At 37.6% G+C, this 23,158-nt stretch overlaps 1 protein-coding gene and 1 non-coding gene across 2 annotated transcripts in view; both read right to left on the bottom strand.

Moving 5' to 3' along the window:
• The window catches only part of EPSTI1 (epithelial stromal interaction 1), a 118,745-nt gene that overhangs the window by 81,494 nt on the left and 14,093 nt on the right, over positions 1-23,158 (bottom strand). Inside the window, 4 exon segments of the mRNA XM_049778492.1 lie at positions 11,991-12,010; positions 12,012-12,065; positions 21,675-21,760; positions 22,406-22,477. Coding sequence (XP_049634449.1) covers positions 11,991-12,010; positions 12,012-12,065; positions 21,675-21,760; positions 22,406-22,477 — 232 coding nt within the window.
• On the bottom strand, positions 17,138-17,244 carry LOC126016970 (U6 spliceosomal RNA). Its single transcript, XR_007498651.1, has one exon. It is a non-coding gene; the product is annotated as a U6 spliceosomal RNA (small nuclear RNA).

The raw sequence follows: 23,158 nt of genomic DNA, 5'->3' as shown, positions 1-23,158 counted from the left end.
ACAACAGATGAGTGGCTAAAGAAACTGTGGTATATGCACACAATGGAATACTATGCAGCCATCAGAAAAAAATGAAGTCATAAAATTTTACTATACATGGATGGACATAGGAACTATTATGCTGAGTGAAATAAGTTGAAGGAGAGAGATAGACACAAAATAGTCTTATTCATCTATGTGTTTTAAGAAAAATAAAAGAAATTTTTTTCTTTTTTGAGGGGCCACAACCAGTGACACTCAAGGATTACTCCAGACTATGCACTCATAAATCACTCCTGGATTGGGGGACCAGATGGAATGCCAGGGTATTGAATCATGGTTCATCCTAGGTTAGTGTGTGCAAAGCATGTACACCCTACCATTTGCACCACCGCTCCAGCCCCAATTAATGACATTATTATAATAATACACAGAGACAAAGAGAAGAGGGCTGGAAGGTCCAGCCCACAAAGAATTACCACAAAGCTTACCACAAAGAATGGTGAGTTCAGTTAGAGAAATAACTACACTGAAAACTATCATGACAATGGTAGTGAATGAAAGAAAAAGAATACCAGTCTTGAATACAGCCAAGGGGAGGGGGAGGAGGTAGATGGAGGGCATTCATGGTAGGAGCATTGCACTGGTGAAGGGATGTGTTGTTATATATATGTATAAAACTGAAACCCAACTACAAACATGCTTGTACATACATGGTACTTAAAGATATTTATTTTTAAAGAAGATTTTTTTCTGTTACACAGGACATTTCTCCTCTATAATATTTAATTACTAGCTGATCTATTACTTAAAAAATTTCATGTTCTATATGCTTTTTGGGGTACTGATAAATTTTTCATATTTTTAAATTTATACACCTTCCAGTAACTCTCCAGAACTCCAAGGCCTCATCTAGTAATACTTGATCAACTGGACCTAGAAGGACAGTACTTGTGCTCAGCAATGCAGAACTAATCAGTGCTAGGGGTTACCAGTAGCAATCCATTGGTACTCAGAGGGACACATGATACTGGAAATAAAACTTAGGCCCCATTGTATAAAAATATGTGTGCCACTGCTTGCTCTTGGGTGGGTTTATTCACCCTATTCTCTTATATACTCTCTGTGAGAAAACAGAGTCTAAATAAGCCACAGGGAAGATAATTAATATTAAACTGGTATAGAGGATGGTTCATGTTTCAGCCCTGGCCATCTAATCCCAAATCTGAACTCCCAAGAGGCACAATAGCCATGGTACATTTTCTAGACATCCTGATGACTAGGAAAAACATTATCTTGCTTTCAGTGCAGGTTTTCCTGCCTTACCATCTAACTGAGACATAAAATTAGAAGATGCTCTTTGACATCTCAGCTTCAACATAGGATCTGTGCAAAAACCAAGATTTCTAATTACAGAAGCCTGACTATGACAACCACTGTTGAGTAGAACTTTTCCAGGGACCATGAAGAAAGACATTGAGATTGGACAATTAGCATGCCTGGAACCTGTAGTCAGTCTTATGACAGGATGCTTCATGGGTAGAGACACCTATTTTTTTTTTAGACCAAGGATATTTTCTTTCTAATTTCCCTAAAATTTGCTGCACCTATGAAAAATAAAATAAACAAATGAAAAACTGCCACCCTTTTTTTTCCTTTCTTTCCATTGTTTTAAATTCTATGTGTATCTTCTAGATAGGAGCTCCTGCCTTTTTCATAGAATCTTAGGACATGAATTACTTATTTTATCTAATATTTCTGCATTTTTTGATAAATTGAGAAAATAATTTAAAAAAAGAGAGAAGATGGAGCCCAGGAGCTAAGTGGTCTCAGGTGTATTGGTAGAGAATAAAAAAAAAGTCAGAACTAAATACCCAAACTAAATTCAATGACAATAAAATCAAGAGATCCAAACTATAACTATCTAAACTTAAAATAGACATTTTACACTGGCAGGCCAGGGGGCTAAGGGTGGAGTTAGGGGATGAATGCAGGGAACTTTGTGGAGGGAGGTCGACAACAGTGGTGGGAATGCCCCTAATTCACTGTCACTGTATGCTCAAAATCCAACTATGAAGGACTTGTAATTTACAATGGTTATAATAAAGTATTTTAAAAATATGTCTGCCAGTCCATAAGTCTTCCTATCCAATAATATTGATTCTTTAAAAAGGAATAATATATTTGAGTAAATGACAATATTTTTTGTTATTTATTTTCCAGAATTCATTTTCTGATAACTTTTCAATAAGGCTTTTAGAACTCACATAAAAGTAAAAAAAAAAAAAAAAAGTAAATTATGTAACTTATCTCTAGGACACATTCATATACATGCACCAGGTAAACTGTATGTGCCAGAACCATTTATTGGGCTTAAGGGCCACTTAGTGAATCTCTTGGTTCAAAAATAAGATTAAACAGCCTCTGGGGTGCAATCAGAGTCTGCCACTCCATTTCTCTCATCTGCTGTCTTTGCTTGGTGATTCATCGCATTTATTTAGATTTTCTCTGAGCATGCTATTCATTACATTCATGAATTACAATTTTGAATTAGTTCCTATTCCTAGCCCCACCCTGTTCTCTTATATACTCTCTGTGAGAAAACAGAGTCTAAATAAGCCACAGGGAGGATAAGTAATATTAAACTAATGTGGAAAGTGGCTCATGTTACAGCCCTGGCCATCTAATCCCAAATCTGAACTCCCAAGAGGCACAATATCCATAGTACAGGCTCCAACGCTGAGATCTTATCAGGAAACTAACCACAAGTCAACTTTTTCCTTTTACCAAAATTATTAATTCAAAAAGAAAAGACAGCCAGAAGCTGGCCTGGCATTCAGTAAGGCTTTGGTAGCATCTCATATGCAATTTTATAAAATTCCAACATCAAAACTCTCATTCAGATTGGGGGAAAAATAAGACCATTCTCTGAGATAGCAGAATAACAACAATAAAAATTTCTGAACTTCATCAAACCACAAAAAGGACCAAAATTCCAAAAAATTCTGATAACAGTGTGTGGCAGCTGCTTCTTGATCAGTTACAAAATCAGTTTCATTCTGATCTTTCCTTCTGCTAGATAAATTAGCTCAGCACATACACTGCAATTTCCTGATAACAGTCTACCTAAAGCCAAGCCTTGTTGCTGCTGTTTCTGTAGGGGGTGGGGGCATACCCAGAGCTGCTCAGGACTAACTCCTGGTTCAGCACTCAGGGATCACTCCTAGTGTAGATAAAGTGATCATCTGGGATGTTAGGGGTTAGTGACATGCAAGGTAAGTGCCCTACCCACTATATTATCACTCTAGCCCCTTAAGCCTGGCTCTTTTAAACCTCCTCCAAACCCACCTGGCACCGCCTCATATCCCCTAAGACTAATCAGACACCTTCTTACTAAGGGACCCACATTTCTCCATGGTATGTTTAAGGAGCCAATAGCATTCATTCTAAAATAATGAGAAATAACTGAGGGCTTTAGAAAAGGGGGACTTAGGAGCTTATTAAAAACGTGCCAAACCTCCCTCGCTGCGATCTATTGAAAGTCAGCCCTCGACACAAGGGTTTGTAAAAAAATAAAAAAAAAAGAAAAAAAAAAAAAAAAAAAAAAAAAAAAACGTGCCAAACACTCAAGAGAAAATGATTAACAATAAAGTTATTCAAATGGTCCAGGGGATGGAAAGAGGTAACAATCATTGCTACAGGGGCACAAGCATCAATACAAAGGCTATAACGAAAAAAATAAAAATACATATTCATTCATGCACACTTGGGCTATCTGCAGGAAGAATGCATAGTGGGTAGAAATAATGATGCCATCTTAACCACCCAAATGTTTTACCATTAAGAGGGAGGAAATTTTCTTGAATGAGATTTCATATAAACTTTTCAGTATTACACTGAACAAAATGGATAGGGTATTTTTGTATTTGGGGGTTTACTTCATTAGCCTAAGATGAAAAGTTATGAATAGGATGACTTTCAATTCACCTCATTCAGATGATAAAAAGTGAATTGGAATTTAAGCTTACCATATGGAGAAGGGATCCATTGAGCTGCTAAATGTCCCATAGAAGCTCCCAGAAAGGGCATTAGAAGTTTTGTAAGCATATTAGGAAACAAACCTGGGACCTAAGTGTGCACATTCAGCAGACCTGCCTGGATCCTCTGCTCTCAGAAATTAAAATAGGTAAAAATGTGCCTCCTAGGAACTAACACACTATAATTCAAATGGAAATAAAAGAGATGCATTGTTCTGAGGACAGGAATGAAACTTCTCAACATGGCAAGAGACAGGCTGGATGCCATGTGGAGCTTGGCAGTTTAGGAAGAGTGCTATTTAGAAATGCACCTGATGCCAGGAATTTTTCCAGCTTGAATTTTAAGAACAAAGTTCCTCCCCTGGGGAATGTTAGACACTATTACCTATTATTAGAGAAGAAGAGGTCACTAAAGCCCACTTACCCAGTGGTTTAGTGTAGGTATGGTGCTAATTCTATTCCAGTGTTGGAGCCGTATAACATGATTAAAGTCAGAGAAAGCAGATAAATTTTTTCTGTTTTTCATTCATCTGCTATTGGAAAATTTAGATCATAATAGAAACAGAATTCAACTCTAACCAAGTCTCTCTTTGAACTAACCTATCTTGAAATGTTAACAAGTACCTCTTTTGTTACTATAGTGCTCATGTACCTCCACGAAAAATAATTTTGAAGTTGCAGGGTTAGTATAGTGGGTGGCATATTTACATTGCAATGTGAGCCAATTCAAGTTTCATCTCTGGCATCCTAGATGGTCCCCCATGCATTGCTATGAGTGACTCCTGAGGACAGGAATAGGAGTAAGCTTCTGAACACCAACAGGTATGACACCCACCCTAAAAAAGACCCCCAAAAAGTAACACCTGTGCAATGGCCCAAAGAGCATTAAAAATAATAGTAATTCTGATCATCAAAGTACATTATGCCTATGAAGTACCTATTATCCCTCACCTCACAAATCTTATGACTTAGTGTGTGCATTGGTCACTTTGTCTGTAACCAGGAAAACTTATTCAGCTGTTGACCTGTGAAATACAGAAATAAAATATCCTAAATGCATCAGAATTGATCAAAATATTAAATAAAAGATATGTACAAAATATACCTAACACCCTGGTACTATAGCTTCTCAACATAGTAGCTAGATACTAACTTAAAAAAGTCGAACAGGGGGGCCGGGCGGTGGCGCTGGAGGTAAGGTGCCTGCCTTGCCTGCGCTAGCCTAGGACGGACCGCGGTTCGATTCCCCGGTCGTCCCATATGGTCCCCTAAGAAGCCAGGAGGCAACTTCTGAGCGCATAGCCAGGAGTAAACCCCTGAGCGTCACAGGGGTGTGGCCCAAAAAACCAAAAAAAAAAAAAAAAAAAAGTCGAACAGGGGTTGGCGTGGATAGGAACATTTGCTATGGTTCAATCCCCAGGGTCCCAGATGGTCCCCTGAGCTAGAGCGGATTTCTGAGTGCATAGCCAGGAGTAACCCCTGAGCATCACCGGGTGTGGCCCAAGAACAAACAAACATAAGAGCCAAACAATTTTTTTTTTTTGCTTTTTGGGCCACACCCTGAGATACTCAAGGGTTACTCCTGGCTATGCACTCAGAAATTGCTCCTGGCTTGGGTGCCCATATCGAACTCTGGGGATCGAACCAAGGTCCCTCCTGGGTCAGCCGCATGCAAGGCAAACGCCCTACCGCTGGGCTACTGCTATGGCCCCAACAATTCATATTTTTCTAAAAATGTACATTTATTAAGGTTATTGATGTAGATTAAATTTGAAACATTTAAAAATATATTCATCTTTTTTTTTTTTTTTGGTTTTTGGGCCACACCCTGTGACGCTCAGGGGTTACTCCTGGCTATGCGCTCAGAAGTTGCTCCTGGCTTCTTGGGGGACCATATGGGACGCCGGGGGGGATCGAACCGCAGTCAGTCCTAGGCTAGCGCAGGCAAGGGCAGGCACCTTACCTCCAGCGCCACCCCGCCGGCCCCCATATATTCATCTTTTTTTTTTTTTTTTTTTTTTGGTTTTTGGGCCACACCCGGTAACGCTCAGGGGTTACTCCTGGCTAGGGTGCTCAGACCAAAGTTGCTCCTGGTCTGGGGGACCATATGGGGACAACCGGGGGGATTGAACCGCGGTCCGTCCAAGGCTAGCGCAAGCAAGGCAGGCGCACCTTACCTTTAGCGCCACCGCCCGGCCCATATATTCATCTTTTATTCCCTTTAAGTGCCAGGGATAAAAACACACACATAGACTATCTCTAAGCTACATTCCTGATCCTAAGATCGATGATTATATTGTAGCAAATGCTAAATATTGTTCTTTTTAACACTCAAAAAGTGATTCTAATTGTTTCTCATACAACCTGCCCTAATTTCACCCTCCTCACATCACACACACAGACACACAGACACACAGACACACACACACACTCAATAGATCCAAAACTACATGTCCATACAAATAAACACTATGATACTGGGCTACAAAGATAGCCCCAGATGACTAGAACACACACTCTGCAAAAAAGCAGACTAGTTTATGGTCTCTCAAGAATCAACAGGAATAACTGGAAATAGCCCCTAACTACTACTGGGCATTCCCATAAAAAAACAGCACTATTAAAAAATAAATATATCAGGGTGTGGTATTGGAACACTGCTTGCATGAAACCCTATTAATATATTTAAATCAAATAAAAATATTATTGAGGGAGAAATCTGGTTACACAGGTGATAGATATGGTTTGGAATTATATAAACAAGTAACTATCATTAACAATATAGTAAACAAGGAGCCAGAGCAACAGCACAGTGGTAGAGCATTTGCCTTGCACATGGCCATTCCGTATGGACCTAGCTTTGATCCCCAGCATCCCATATGGTCCCTCAGCCCCTCCAGGCAAAGCCAGAGAAACCCGCTGAGCATCACTGGGTGTGGACCCCCAGAAAAAACAATATAGTAAAACCAATTACTTTAAAAAAACGAGTTTAAGGGGTACTAGAGGTAAGTTGTCTGCCTTGCAAGCGCTAGCCAAGGAAGAACCGCAGTTTGATCCCCCCGCTGTCCCATATGGTCCCCCCCATGCCAGGGGCAATTTCTGAGCGCGTTAGGCCAGGAGTAATCCCTGAGCATCTAACGGGGGTGGGTCCCTAAAAATTAAAAAGTTTTAAAAATTTTAAAAGAAAAACCTTATCATCTTTAAAATAAAATAGGATACATACTAGAGAGACAGTACAGTAGGTAAGATGCTTGTCTTACATATAGCTGACCAGATTCAATCTTCAGTTCTACACATAGTCCCTTGAAACACTGTCAGAAATGATCTCTGAGCACAGAGTCAGGTGTGCTCAGTATCACTTTGAAAAAATAAACAAATTGAGATTTTGCCTCTTAGTTTTGTCTTTTTTTCTGCTATTTTCACAAATACGAATAAGATACTTCACAATACAAATAAGGTCTTCCACAAATATAAATAAGATACTATATCATGAATTATATCCCTGTCTCACATTTAAACTTTGTTTTCTTTTTGTTTTTGGTTTTGGGGCCATACCTGACAGTGCTAGGAGTCACTCCTGGCTCTGTGCTCAGAAAACGTTCCTTGGCAGGCTCAGGAGCCATATGAGCTACCAGGAATTTGAACTCAAGTCTGTCCCTGGATTGGCCACATGCAAGGCAAATACCCTACCTCTGTGCTATCTCTCTGGGCTACCACATTTAAACATTTTAATGTTGAGATTTGTATTTTACTTAATGTTTTAGCAAATTCATTATAGTCTTACTTTGATTTTATATATGTATACATATATATATATACACACACACATATTTTAAAGCACAAAGATATTTTTACTTTAAATCTCCATATATACCAGAAATAGTGATAAGAAAAGCCATTCTGAAAAGTATCAAAGTATCATATTTGACACTTCACAGATAGTAAATAAGAAAATGGTGACAATACACCAAAGTTAGATGCCTATTTATACACTTTGCTTTCATGCACAAGAATTCTAAAACAAATTCAAAATCGTTAAATTTGAGTCTGTCCCCAGCCAGAGTAGCAGACTTAATGCACCATTAATCTGGTCTACTCTCAGCCGCCAATTGAATAGTCACAGTCATTCGATTTTTAAGGAAATGACTGTACAACAGTATTGCAGAAGTACATTCCAGAGGTCTTTTCATAAAAAGCCCAATCCTGTGTGCTCCCATCTGCACGTGCAATCTGCTTGTGAATTTTCAGCCAGCTTGCATGGGCAGATTAATGCGTACAATTAGAAAGCAACCTCACAGGCATTCAATAAACTGCCCTTCATTATTACACTCAGGAGGAGTCCCTTTGGATGTCAATAAAAGCCTAGTTTTCTGCCTGTTAGCTAAATAATTGACAACACTAAAAATAATCAGAAGCAAATGAACAAAGTCAGAAACAAGGTGTTAAGAAGAGCGTATTAAGATTCTCCTAATAGTACCCCAGGATACTACTGAGATCTTCTCTAACAACTTTGGCTTACCCATTTTGCCCAGCCCATGTTGCCCTTCTCTACTCACCACACACACACACACACACACACACACACCACACACACACACACCACACATGCACACATACATTTTTCTAATCTGATCACAGAGTACTGAAACTAGCAAAGATGTGAATTATTAAACTAGTTCAAAAGAATTTATTTATGTTTTTTATATTTTTATTTTTAGTTTAACACCTACAAGAGAACACTAACTTGAAGGAGACAACGAAGGAAAACATCTATTAGTATATAGAAATCTTAAAGCTACCAAAAATTTAACAACTTTCCCCCCCCCCCATATATTTATTCTAAGAATATCTGATAAAAGGAGCCAGTGGCACAGTGGTAGGGCATTTGCCTTGCATAAGACTGACCTAGGACAGACCTTGGTTTGACCCTTGGCATCCCATATGGTCCCCAAGCCAGGAGCGATTTCTGAGCGCACAGCCAGGAGTAACCCCTGAGTGTCACCAGGGTGTGGTCTGCCCCCCAAAAAAAGAATATCTGATAAAGAACCATTAAAGTAAGAATCCTATTGTCTAAGATACCTACTTTATATTTCTAGCCAAACCTTGTTTATTTTATGTTAGGAGCTACTGTTCTTTAATTTCAAAATTTTTTTTAAAACAAAATACTCATGAAAAACTCACATAGATGTTTTTTGTGTTTTTTCAATAGGCCTTTAAAAATCAATTTGAGATCCTTCTCATTTCCAGCCAACTTCTCTTTTTCCTGGTTAACTGGAACTTTCACGATAAGCCAAAGAAAGAGAGTGAAATGGGGCATGTAATTGAATTCAGCTCCACTGATAGTGTGTAAGGTGGCCTAAAAGTAGAACAATTTTTTTTCCTTTACAGAAAAGGGAGTTGTCATCTCTAATATTTAGTAAAATACAACTCTAGAAGCTGAAATACTAATGAAAGATATACTAGATACATAACTTCCCACCAATTTTATCTTTATTCTTTTACCAATCTAAAACTCTCCAATAGAATATGAAATTATTTATCCTTCCAAGCTTTCCATCTAACACTTGAAATACAAGCATTACTTCCCTTTATAAAGTAAAACTGGAATGACACGGGACAGATACATGTTCTTGTGACTCAGCTATGCTATGAATTCTCCCGATGGCCTCCCCTTAATTCCTTAACTCCTATGATTGAGCTTAGAAACAAACTATCATTTTATATCCACTAAGGGGAAACAATTTCTTCATATTCCCCCCCCTTTTTTGGTTTTGGCCTCATACCAGGCAATGTTCAGGAATTATTCTTGGTTCTGTAACTCAAGGTCATACACTATACTGTACATATACTGTACATATATCTATACTCAAGGTTCGATACTGCAAGGTCACTCCTTGCAGTGCTTTGGAGACCATGCAGAGCGGGGTCAGACTGGGTCAACTGCAGCCAAGACAAGTACCTTATTCTGTACACGCTCTCTCTAGCCCCCAAAACATAATATCTTAATCTACTATCTTTCTCTTGCCATCTCTCTAAGACAGTCCATTTCTCCTGGTGTTTGTTCCCACTGGCTCCCTCATTCTAATTCCCTGTTTGCCTTAGAAGAAGAGTAAGAAAAGACAGACTGGATGTCAGGAATAAAATCCAGGGAATGACTATTTTACTCTATACAGTACAACATCACTCATTAGTACTTATACCAACTCTGATCCTACCTCCCATCCATTTTATTCATCTTAATTTTTGGCTTGGGAAACAGAGATCAAGACCCTAACTAGCTAAGAGGTAAAGTGAAGTGCTGTTCTACATCCCTACCGCTGAGTCTTAAAGTAAGAAGGAGTTGCCTATAATATAGGCAGGATAATTTCAGTAAATAGGAGAATCAGGGGCCTTTGGACGTATAGAGCACATCTGTGGGAGTCACACACATGCTCACTCCAATAACCTAATGAACTTGAATTCTGAAAATGAGTAGTAATGATGGAAAGAGAGAAGGAAGCAGTTAGAAAAATCCAAGAGGAAAATCAGTTACTGATTTTTTAAATAGAAATTTCTGGAGGGTCCAAAAATTTCAATTTCAATTTCTCTGTGTACAGGATAAGTTGTATGATTCCTTTTAACAAATATCTCTTTAAGATATCAAATCTTAAAGGTATTAAATTTGTTACCTCCTTAAGGTATCAAATCCCAATAAAATTCAGGCACTTCAGTGACATTTATATAAGATGTTTTACGCTCATAGATGTTTATGGAAGAGATATTATCATCCCTATTTAAATAAAACACTTAAGTTCAAATATGTTTAGTACTTTTCTGAGGGGGTCACAGCTGATGTGAAGAGAATTATGATTTTTGAAACCCAGATTTGCCTGGCTTTAATTGTATCATGTCTGAATTAGTAATGTGACCCCAAATATAATTCATTTATTAATTTATTTTCTAAATCAAGTGATGGTAATCTAGTTACATAGATTATAAGAGCTTACCTTAAACATTGTATTAGAGAAAAAAAATCAAGATAGTATAAACTATGGTTATCAATTTAGCAGTATAGTAAAAAAAGCATATATAAAATATGCGCCTACACATATTAGAAGATGTTATTCATAAACTATAATGGAAAAAATAGTAAAATGTATATGATCAAGAGTTTTGACAAAAATTATTCACGGATTTTTCAATATTTATATATAAATACACAAGTGTGTAATAGTCCTCAGTTCATAGATTATAATAAGTTCTTGATATTTTTTCAGCTACTTCTTTTCAATGACCCTTCTCTGACATCAGTATTTTGGAAGTCAACATAACCAGTAGTACCCACAATCATTAATAATTAAGCCTCTTGGGCCAGTTTGCCTTGCAAGCAGCTGATCCAGGACCAAAGGGTGGTTGTTCGAATCTCGGGTGTCCCATATGGTCCCCCGTGCCTGCCAGGAGCTATTTCTGAGCAGACAGCCAGAAGTAACACCCTGAGCAATGCCGTGGTGTGGCCCAAAAACCAAAATAAATAAATAAATAAAATACATAAATAATTAAGCCTCTCAATTATTAGAATGGATATTTCTCTAATTTATCATTACTATCTTATCTATTTTCTATAATATAATTTGGCAAATATAAGTGTACACAACTTTTGAATCTCACATAATGAGAAGAGTTCAATTACTATAATTTAAATTGGACAATGTTTTAATACCAAATGTTTACAAAGTTATCCTCACCTAATCTTTAAAAGCAGAACAATGGGCCAGAGTGGTAGCACAGTGTAGGGCATTTGCCTTGCACATGGCTGACCTAGGACGGACACAGGTTCGATCTCCAACATCCTATATGGTCTCCTGAGCCAGGAGCAATTTACTGAACACACAAGCCAGGAGTAATCCCTGAGTGCCAACTGGTGTGGCCAAAAAAGGGGGGCAGAACAATAATGCCTATCAAAGTATGGGACTCTAAAAACAAAAACAAACTTACTATTGATGATGTTCTCTAAATTGCTTCCCTTCTGAGGTTTTCTTGAAGCCTTTTTCTTCTCTCTAACTTGCTGCTCTGAAATAGAAAATATCAAAAATTTAATCTGTTGGAGCACTGGAGAGATAGCAAAACTGGTCAGTGTGCTTGCCTTGTATGAAGCCTACACAGGTTCAATCCCCAGCATCCCATATGTTTCCCCAAGTATGCTAGAAATGATTCCTTGAGTGCAGAGTCAGAAGTAAGTCTGAGCTCAGCCAGGAATAAGAAATCTGTTGTGGTAGCTTTAATTAAGTTTATAATGTTTGTTACCTAAATCCAAAACTTTTTGGGAGACACAAGTGACCCTACAAAGTTTATATGGGGGGGCCAGGCGAGTGGCGCTAAAGGTTCGATCCCCCGGAGTCCCATATGGTCCCCCAAGAGCCAGGAGCAACTTGTCTGAGCACATAGCCAGGAGTAATACCCCTGAGGCGTTACGGGTGTGGCCCAAAAACCTAAAAAAAAAAAAAAGTTTATATGGGGAGCCCAAGAGATAATACAAGCAGGGTATGGTGTTTGCCTTACATATGACTAACCTTAGGATTTTATCCCAACACACCATATGAATCCCAAACTGCCAGGAGTGTGCCAGGATGAACATAGCTAGGTGTGGCCAATAAAAGAAACATCAACAAAAAGAGTTCAATATAATAGGGTTCAATATAAACTAGTGTTTTCTAAGATAGTATGTATCTTCCCACTGGGAGCCACAATAATTGAAATCTAGGGCCCAAAATTCCTTGCTTTGGCTTTTTTATAGATAACTTAATATCATTAGAGAATATTTTTATTCTTTAGTTCAATTGGTAACAACATGATGCATATATGTATATTAATATACATATTCATAATGTATGTATACATTATACGTGAGTGAGGGCTTCCAGTGATACTTTAACCAGTAGTGTGGACCCTACATATAAAGATGGCTATCATGGGGCGCAGGTCTTTTAAGCTTTCTCTCAGTCAACAATATGCTTATTTTATTTTTAATTTTTGTTTGGAAGTGGGGAGGGAAGTCAGCCACACCGAGCTGAGCTTGGGGCTTATTACTGGCTCAGTGTCTCAGAAATCACTTCTGGCACTATAATGGGGGACAATAACATTGCTGTACCATATCTCTGACTCACAATATGTATAACTAAAGTAGTTTTTTACTCCCAACATTTTCTAAGTAAACAAAATATTCACACCAACTATGTTAAATTAAAATGATAATAAATGGTTAAATATTTCATACAAAAATTTATATACACTCATATTACACTTAAGCACTTTTAAAAGATTTCAATAAGCCAACTCAGCTCCCCTCTGATTTAGAATCAGATACTTAAAGTTGTTGAGAGACTGAACAGAAAATGTCATTTTTTAAAAAAGCAATACACTTGAATAGAATTTTTAATTAGTTGTTTAGGTAGTCTAGAGACAAAAGGTTTCATATTTAATATTATTGTCACCATGACTATGGCACATTCAAATTAACTAAAATAAATCAGGAACATTTACTTTTGCTCACTATAATACAACTGTCATGAAAAGAAAAAAGTTATTGCCGATAAAAAAACAGTAAAATTCCTAGACAACAGAGTCTGTGGAGATTGAAATAATTTCTATAACACAGGAGATAGCTGGAGTTTCAAGTGACTCCAAGAGAGAGCAAAACAGCCTGGGTTTACTTTAATAGAAAGAAAGAATTGGATTTGCCCAGCAGGAAGACCTCAGAAAAAAAGAATAATGGAAATCATCACTTCCAAACCTTGACATATATTTGGCTCCATCTTTGAAAGAGGGAGGGAGAAATTGTCTATATTGTTCATCGTCCATGAAAGTCTTCATTCACACAAATATTTGACAGTTTCATTTTGAAGGTGGTTCTCTTTTAGAGGGAAAAAGAAAGTAACTATTATAAAAGGAAACTATAATACAAATCAATTAAGGTTTATTAATGAAAGTACTACTCTAGGAAACACATAGAGTATTATAAATCAATACAAAAATTCTCATATTTAAAAAATTTTGACTCTATGAGCTCCATGCATCTCTGAAAAAATATTAAAAGAATAATAAACAGGCATGTAAACAAAATACTGAAAGTACTTGCTGAGACCAGTATTTTGAAAACTTCCTTTAACAACAGTGAGAAAAGCATGTAGAAGAGCGAGACTTTGATCCTTTAGTAAGGTCAAAGTTGAAACCGATTGTAAACATCTTGACTAAATAGATACCACTGAATTCAACTCAAAAATAACAGACACACAATTGCTAAACTCTCTCCAAAGCTTTGCTCATCCCTCAGAAGCTGATGGATGCAGAAGTATTTTAGAAAATACTTAAGTATCAAAAAAGTTGTTTTTAATACTTTCCTATACAGCAGCTATCTGTTTTAACCCATTAAAATTCAAATATATGGAATTTAATTAAAATAAAAAATAAAATACCTGGATTTAACCAGTCTGGTTGTTATAAGTTTAAGTCATTGCTGAAGTGTAGTTCATAATATACTTACAAGTTACAGAATGTAAAATATCAAGAACATGAAAGTATAGGAGAAAAAAAATATGGAATGAGCTCTAGATTCCACCACCACTAACTTAGTGACTTTGACAGATATCACTGAATCACATTTTTTCACAAACCTATGATATGCTTGATGCTATGTTGAAGCCAGGTTACAAATTAAACAGGGTACTACTCACTCCGAGAAGTTTGCGAGGCTTGTTGGGAATATAGATAATGGAAGCAGTGATGGCAGTGTGTAAAATACATCAGGAGAGCAACATGTGTCTCAAGTGCTAAAACATATTACTATCGTATAAAAGGTGTGAGTTAAATTCCTGAAAAAAAAAAAACAGGGCCCTCCGGTATGGCTGGGTAAGGTTCTGAAAGGCCCCTGAGCACATCTGCATAAGATCCTCACACAGTAGTAAAATTATATGATAGAAAGTGTTTTTTACTTGTTTCTGGAGTCCACACCCAGCTGTGTTCAGGGTTTACTCTTGGCTCTGTGCTTAGGGATTACTTCTGGTTATGTTGTGGGGGACCAAATGCAGTACCAGAGATAGACCCCAGGTCAGCTGCATGCAAGATACGTGTATTATCTCTCCAGCCCAAAACTAATAATAAAATGTAAGGAGACAGAGGTTCACAATAATGTGATTGGTAAAAGCACTACAGCAGACAGTTGAGCAACACTATCAACAATTATCCAGTGCTTCTAAATGTAAAAAGCCAATTCTGTAGAAAAAGAGTCAGAATTTAAGTTAGATTTTAGAATGCTGTTTCTAAACTCAGGTTTCCAAATGAATGTTCTCATTTTAATTAAGAGTGGCCCCATAGCTTTTTCAGAGTCCTCAAGAAATGGGCACACAAATAAAAGAATGAGAATCACAGATCTGAGAAGAGAACTATTTTAGTCTAACTTAAACAAGCAAAGAGTATTCTAGAAGAAGATTGGAAGTGTTGGAAATTGCAGGAGCTGCTCTCTGCCCAGAAAGGGGGTACAGAAAAGGCAGTTATAAAGTCAGCAATAAACAGCTCCTCTAATTGTGTGTCCTAAAAGGACAAGCTCCAGTGCAGCAGGTGTGGCTTTTCTATATCTCAGCTAAGGTACCAATCTTATCACCGTCTATTATCCATAGAAACCTATTGCCTGGATAAAGAATCTGTTTCTAATTTCACAAAGGCAATGGATGGGCATGGTAGAGGGTTGACTAGGAAAGGATTTTACAATATTTTCAATACAGAAAGGCAAGAAAGAATAAGCCAGTTCAGGGAAGAAATCAAGAAACATTTTGAATAAACTGAAAAACAGGTGGTATATCACAGACCAAGGCCAGAAAACAATGTTCAGAAAGAGGAATTTTATGATTACAAAACAAATCTATGTAAAAGTAAAGGAATTTTGAACTTAACTGAAAGCAATGGTAAACCATTATGTTCTGTTAAGCAGAATGAAAACAACAAGGTGGAAGGTAAGTACAGAAGGTACCAATGGAGCAGTTCTCATAGTAATTCAGGCATAGATTCTAAGTTCCAAACTGGACAGAAAGAACAAACAGAAAAATGTAGGAGACACAAATATTAATAGATATTGGGCTGAAGAGATAGTTCCGGGATTAAGATACTGTTTGCATGCAACAGATACAGTTTGATCCCCAGCACTGAATATCACCTAAGCATTGCCAGCAGCAATCCCAAGCAGAAGTAGATTCTGCTCCTCTACCCCTAAACTAAAGCTATAAGCAGTGATAAGTTGGAATGATAGTACAGCAGGTACTTGTTTTGCAAGATTTTGACCCAGGTTCAATCCCCAGTATATTATATGGTCCCTAGAGCCCACCAGAAATGATTCCTGAGCACCACCAGATGTGGCCCCAAAACAAACAAAAAAAATACAACAAACAAAAAAAGTACTAGAGCATACAAATGCCCACTCCAAATTTCCTTTTAACCAAATAATCAACTCTTCCTAAATCCCATTAATATGATCAACTGCTAGACATTTGACTGCCTTTCACTCATTGATCCAAGAACAAAATCTGGGAGAGAAGAGTCCAAAAGGAATAGAGTAGTGGATTTATAGCAGTGTCTCTTAACCTTTCCACTCACAAACCCTTCTCACCTGAAAAAATATATAGATATGTGAAATAGTCAAACAACTGAAACTTTTTTTTTTTGGTTTTTGGGCCACACCCGGTTGATGCTCAGGTGTTACTCCTGGCTATGTGCTCAGAAATCGCCCCTGGCTTGGGGGGGACCATATGGGACGCCGGGGGATCGAACCACAGTCCTTCCTTGGCTAGCGCTTGCAAGGCAGACACCTTACCTCCAGCGCCACCTACCCGGCCCCAAACAACTGAAACTTTTACTGAGAACAAGTCATAAAGAATTATTTTAAAAACAAAAATTTTTAAGTTATGCAACCCCATTGTTTCACCACCCACTAGCTCAAAGCTTGAACATAAATACCTGCCATGTAAGCATATAGCCAGGACTTTGAATCCCTGGTATTCTACATGTTTGCAGCTCTGCAATGTGAAGCACTTTACCTACTTGCAATTCCCAGGTCCACAAGCTACCATATTTTTTGCTCTATAAGACACACATTTTTTAATATGGAAAGCTTCATGAATTTGCATGTCATCCTTGCGCAGGGGCCATGCTAATCTTCTCTGTATTGTTCCAATTTTAGTATGTGTGCTGCCAAACCGAGCACAAGACACACAGTTTATAGATGCTCTCCTCCCTGCACTCAGGCTTCAGCTCTAGGTATCATTCACTCCATAAGATGCACTTTTGAGGGGGAAAAAGTATATGTATGGTATTTTCAGTCAGAGATATATAAGCACTAAAATATGGGTGCTATTCCAAATAGCACATATGTAGTCAGTCACTCTAACATTCTCCTGTGAGCACCACCATCACTGTGCACTTCAACTGAGCATGTGATGACTGGCATGCACATTCAAAGTGGAACTTCAGGAGTGCAAATGTTGGGGAGCATCACAGTCAAGTTTGTTACCCTGATTTGTTACCCTCAGCTAAATGGATGGACATCACTGTCAGGCATGTGTGCAACCCACCATTATCTCAACAATGAGGAACATGATGATGGAGGAGAAGGCAATAAAGAAAGAGTTTAAAAGAAAAGCAATTAGCTCTTCCCTTAATGTATACAGAGGATGGTGACCCAGCCAGAATATAGCCCAGTATTCTGGGAGGGAATTCCCTCTCAGGAATTGGGAAAAATGAAAGACTGAGGAGATTTAAGACCAGAAACCAAGCAGAGGCTCTTGGTGCAATAGGCTTGGATTCTACTTGGGCTCAGAGGACTTGGACTGCAGCCATTTGCCATTGGGAGGAGGGAGGTATTTCGCAAGCTAGTGTCCCCATGTGTGTGTTTTGCTGTGCATTTTAAAGAATAAGTGCTCCATAAGCACAACCATTATCATTTCTCACGGCCATTTTCACACTGGCAATGTGAAGTATGCCATTTCTAGATGGGTAATGTCCATTTTTCTTTTTTCTGACACAAGTTACTAAACCGGCTCACATTTAATATGAAAAGTCAAATACTCAAAACAAGTAGCGTATTTGGTAGCAGCATAGGCCAATTAGCCAGAGAAATCAAATCTTCAGATTTGAAGGGCCAAGGGCAGAGGGGAGGCTCCTTCTCTAAGGTAGTTTATATTTGTATATACTACAATTTTGTGTACAGGAATCACCTGGGAACTTGTTAAACGAAGGACTCTGGTTGAGAAGATCTGAGAGGGACTCAATACTCTGCATTTCTAACAAATTAAGCCAGTGCTACTAACTTAAGGATCACACTTTATTGATTTATTTGTTTTGGACCCTCATTTGCAGTGCTCAGGGGCTATTCCTGGCAGTGGTCTGGGGACAATGTGGTGCAAGGGATCCAATCCAAGTCTCCTTTATACATTTAGCCAATTAAACTGTCTCTCCTGTTCCAAGGACCATTTTTTGAATGGGAAGGATCTTTGCATCAACTAAGGATTCATGCCATCTCCCACTTTCAGGCAAATTTATATACATAATCCTTATAGTTATCACATTAGAAAATCAAAGCCAATTAATGTTCCTGTGTTTAATGTCCATTATACATCTACTGCTACAGCATAACATGAAAAGAAAACATAAATGCTATCTTTACTCAATATTAAAGAAAATTGTTTTAGCCATGATTAGTTCCAAATAGTATACAATAGAAATGAGCTATAAATGACCCACAAGTCAGTCTATTATGGGTATTAAATGACAACTAATAAACGACCCTTAAGATAAGAAATTGTAATGCAAAATAATTCTTCAGTGTCTTCAAGCAGCTAAATTCAATTCCTGATAATAATGTGATTTTTTTTTTTAATTCTGTCTGCATTACAGGTAAAGTATACTTTGCAAAGTGAACAGCAGCTCTACAATCATAAGACCAAAGAGCAAACTCAACTTTGAAGGAGAAAATTGGGCAGTGGAAGGAGTTGAATTTTAAAAAAAAGTGGATGGGGATTGAGAGAGAAATAAATAGGAAAGAAAGTTTAAAAGTTATTGTAATAAAAACTTTTCAATAAAGATGTAAGAGGAGATCAACAGGAAATAAATTACAAAATCAAACTTAGTAAACAACTCTTGTACTTTATTATTACCTCTAGAATTTCATTATAGTCCTTCCTGTATAAAAAAGAATCTAACTTCCACTCTTAAAGCTTAAATATTTTTTAGATATAATATATATAAACTCATGCATGCGTCTGATCTTGAAAGAAGAATAAAAAACAGTAATTTTTAGTTATTTTATAAAGGTAGTTCAGAGAGGGGTTAGAATCTGCTCATGATCACACAACATAATGGGAAAAACATCAAGAAACTTAATATGCTCCTTAGGTAAAGAACAATTCAAGTAAAGGAAAGAAACTATTAACATAGCCCATAAGCCATTCTGCTTTTGGCTTCATTAATTCTAATTGGCAAATATACCTAAAGCTTGGTAACTAGGTTCAATTGTTTTGTTTTGCTTTTTATATATAAAATCTTTATTTAAGCACTATGATTACAAGCATGATGTAGTTGGGTTTCAGTCAAAAACAGAACACCCCCCCTTCAATTGTTGATGAGCATTTAATCTTCAAAAGAACGTAGGGCTAGGGAGATAGCATGAAGGATAGGTTGTGTATTTTCAATAAAATATGCCTGATTCAAAGAAAGTAGTCTCCTCCACAAGAACAACCCCTAAGCACTGAGAAAGGAGTAACTCCCAAGCATCTCTGAGTTTGTAGAAGGAAAGAAATAAAAGGAAGGTAGAGTGATAAGGTGAGAAAGGAAGAAAGGAGGAGTGGAAGAAGGAAGAAAAGAAAAAGAGGAGAGATTAAAACACAGGAGTAGAGAGGAAAGAAACAACATGTATAAGAACTGTGTTCCTGGGGGCCGGAGAGATAGCATGGAGGTAAGGCGTTTGCCTTTCATGCGGTAGGTCATCGGTTTGAATCCCGGCGCCCCATATGGTCCTCCGTGCCTGCCAGGAGCAATTTCTGAGCCTGGAGCCAGGAATAACCCCTGAGCACTGCCGGGTGTGACCCAAAAACCACAAAAAAAAAAAAAAAAGAACTGTGTTCCTGGGGCTAGAGCAGTGGCGCAGATGGTAGGGTGTTTGCCTTGCATGCACTAACCTAGGGTGGATGGTGATTCGATCCCCCAGCTTCCCATATGGTCCCCCAAGCCAGGAGCAATTTCTGAGCACATAAATAAATAAATAAATAAATAAATAAATAAATAAATAAATAAATAAATAAATAAATAAATAAATAAATAAATAAATAAAAGAACTGTGTTCCTAGAAGTATAGGACATTTGCCTTGCAAGTGGCTAAACTGAGTTGAAGCCCTAACACCATAGAGTGATCACCAAAAATGATCCCTGAGCACAAATGGGTGTGGCTCCAAAAAATTTCTGTATTTCCATAATGGCTACCTACAGCAGGTATTCTTTGTATCTTATGATTAGTACCATTAGTCAGGCCATGCACCTAACATCCCATAACTGAAAGCTTCTATGTGGAAGACGATGTGAAGGGCAGAAGGAGGGCATGAGTGTATAACAACACAATGTTTTTTCTGCAATAGCAGAAGGCCATCTGAGGAAAAAGTGGTTGTTTTTTTTTAATCCAGTTTTTGGGCTATAGCCAATGATATTCAGGGGTTTACACTTGATTCTTCACTCAGGAATTACTGGCGGTACTTGGGGAACCATATGGTATGCTGAGGATCAAACCCAGATTGGCCACATGCAAGGCAAATGCCCTCCATACTATATTCTCTCTCTCTCTCTCTCTCTCTCTCTCTCTCTCTCTCTCTCTCTCTCTGTCTCCCTCTCCCTCTCTCCCTCTCTCCCTCTTTCCCTCTCCCTCTCTCCCTCTTTCCCTCTCTCCCTCTCTCCCTCTCTCTCTCTCTCTCTCATCTCACAGATGGCCATTTATAGAGATTTTGCTCTTCAAATACCAAAAAAATACTACCAAAACTGAAAACATAACTTTGGGTCCCAGATAGATGGTTTATAAGTAGAACATGTGCCTTGCCCTCAGTTTGACCCCTGGAATAACAGTAATTATGCACCACAATAAAGTGGGCATATGCAGCAGCACCACCAAAAAAGTAAATAAAAAACAGCATTGTGAGGTTTGGTATAGACCATATCATTAACAGTGAAAACATTTTAACATCAATCCTTTCATTTGTGAGATATGCTCATCTACTTCCTCCATTTGCAACAAAGTTCAATATTTGGCTTTAAACATGGTACTATTCCACTGCACTTTCCTAAAGCCAAAAAAAAAAGAAAATGCATCTACTTTGATAGCTGTGCTGGAGACAAGACAGAGCAGTGTTAAGAAGTCTTTTGGGGCCAGAGATGTGGTACAAGGGTTGAGGAGCTTGTTTGGCAGCCAACTTAGTAAGCCCCTGAACAAGATACTTACCATCTCTACATAAATTTGCTCATTTGCAAACGTGAAAAGTAAGAGTGATATATACTTCAGAGGGTTATTGTGAGGACTCCTATGTAGGCTGTGCCTCGGTGAGAACTAGGCACATGTGAGCTCTCAGTAAATGTTAAGCAGCCTCTCCATCATCTTACCTTCTCTCTCTGAATTGCCTTCATCTTTTGGATTTCAGCTTCTTCAGCTTCCTTCTTGATTCTGATAGATTCCTCTCTTTTCAACTAAATTGTGATAGAGAAGTTTAAAATGTTATTATTTTCAACTTGCGTCTCTAAAACAAAAATCATGATAAACTGCAAATGCAATATTGTTTGTGTTCTATGTAACTATAATTATAGTCTGGTAATTAGTACTTAGATTACAGGGGATGATCAGGCTACATGCTGTACCCATGAAATTTCTTTTTGTTTTTATTCTTTGATCTGTCTTATCTACCCTTGCTACCCCAGACTGGGAGGGAGAAAAGAAAATGCAAATTTTTCTAATTACTATAAAATTAGAGTTGATTGAAAATTCACTGGATTTCTTACCTTACCTTACCTTACCTTACCACTACCACCCATTTTCACAAAATAAACCATGCTCTTAGAACTAAAATATTTTTTAATAGAACTGGCTTAATTTAAGCTAGAAAAAAAATAATTCCTTACTCAAGAATCCTACTGACCAATATATAATTTGGATAAAAATTAGCTATCTCTTCATTTCACACTCCTTGATCTATATGCTTTTAAAAGTTCATTTTCATATGGTTTAAATATTTTTATTTTTAAGATTGTTGCTGTTCTATTTCACGGTTATGTGCAAGTGTTGGTGCTCCATTTCATTGCCAAAATTAAACGAGAAGAGAAGGACTCTGACCTTCTGCTGGTATGGTATGTAGACTGCATCAGCTGTAGCTGTTGTTTCTGCCTGACTTCAGCTTCTGATTGACTTCCACCTCGAGAAAAAAAACATCAACAGGAATATAAAGCTAAAATGTCAGCCATCAAAGACTAATTAATACATGATACATCTACATCCAGCATTTCCCTAACATTTTTGTGCTTCTAAAAATAAGGATATAACCAGTTTTCTTAATAAAACATTACAGAATGAGAATTTCTTAAATGAGACACAGACCTGAACAGAAAGATGAAATCATATTACTAAGAGAAGATACTTCTACTATAAATTTTCTGGCAACCAGGTATTGCATGTTTTTAGTTAGATTAAATCATACATTAATGTCTGGGCTGAATAAAAATAACTTGTGCTTCTCTTGGAAATTCTCAAACATTTTTCCAGCTTAAGTGTGATCATTCTCTAGCTTAGTGAAAATGATAAACAATGGGAATTGTATTACAGTATAGGGGTTAGTATTACAGTATATCTCTTTGGTCCAATGAGATGGGACTAGCCCCTAAGCATCACTGAAATGCTCCCAAAGCAAACAAAAAATATGACCAGCCCTTCTTTAGTTGTTTTAATTCTGGACTCTATGGCCTATATCCAAGTAGGTAGGTGCTTGTCAGAACAACTGCCACTAGATCATATATTCTCTTTAGAGAGTCAATTTTTAAAAGTACAATGGGAATATTCAAGCTAGTAATTGTCAATCCATATGATTTGCTTTTTAATT

Source organism: Suncus etruscus, chromosome 8 (assembly GCF_024139225.1).
Source record: "Suncus etruscus isolate mSunEtr1 chromosome 8, mSunEtr1.pri.cur, whole genome shotgun sequence".
NCBI lineage: Eukaryota > Metazoa > Chordata > Mammalia > Eulipotyphla > Soricidae > Suncus > Suncus etruscus.
This window is presented reverse-complemented; position numbering and strand designations above follow the sequence as displayed.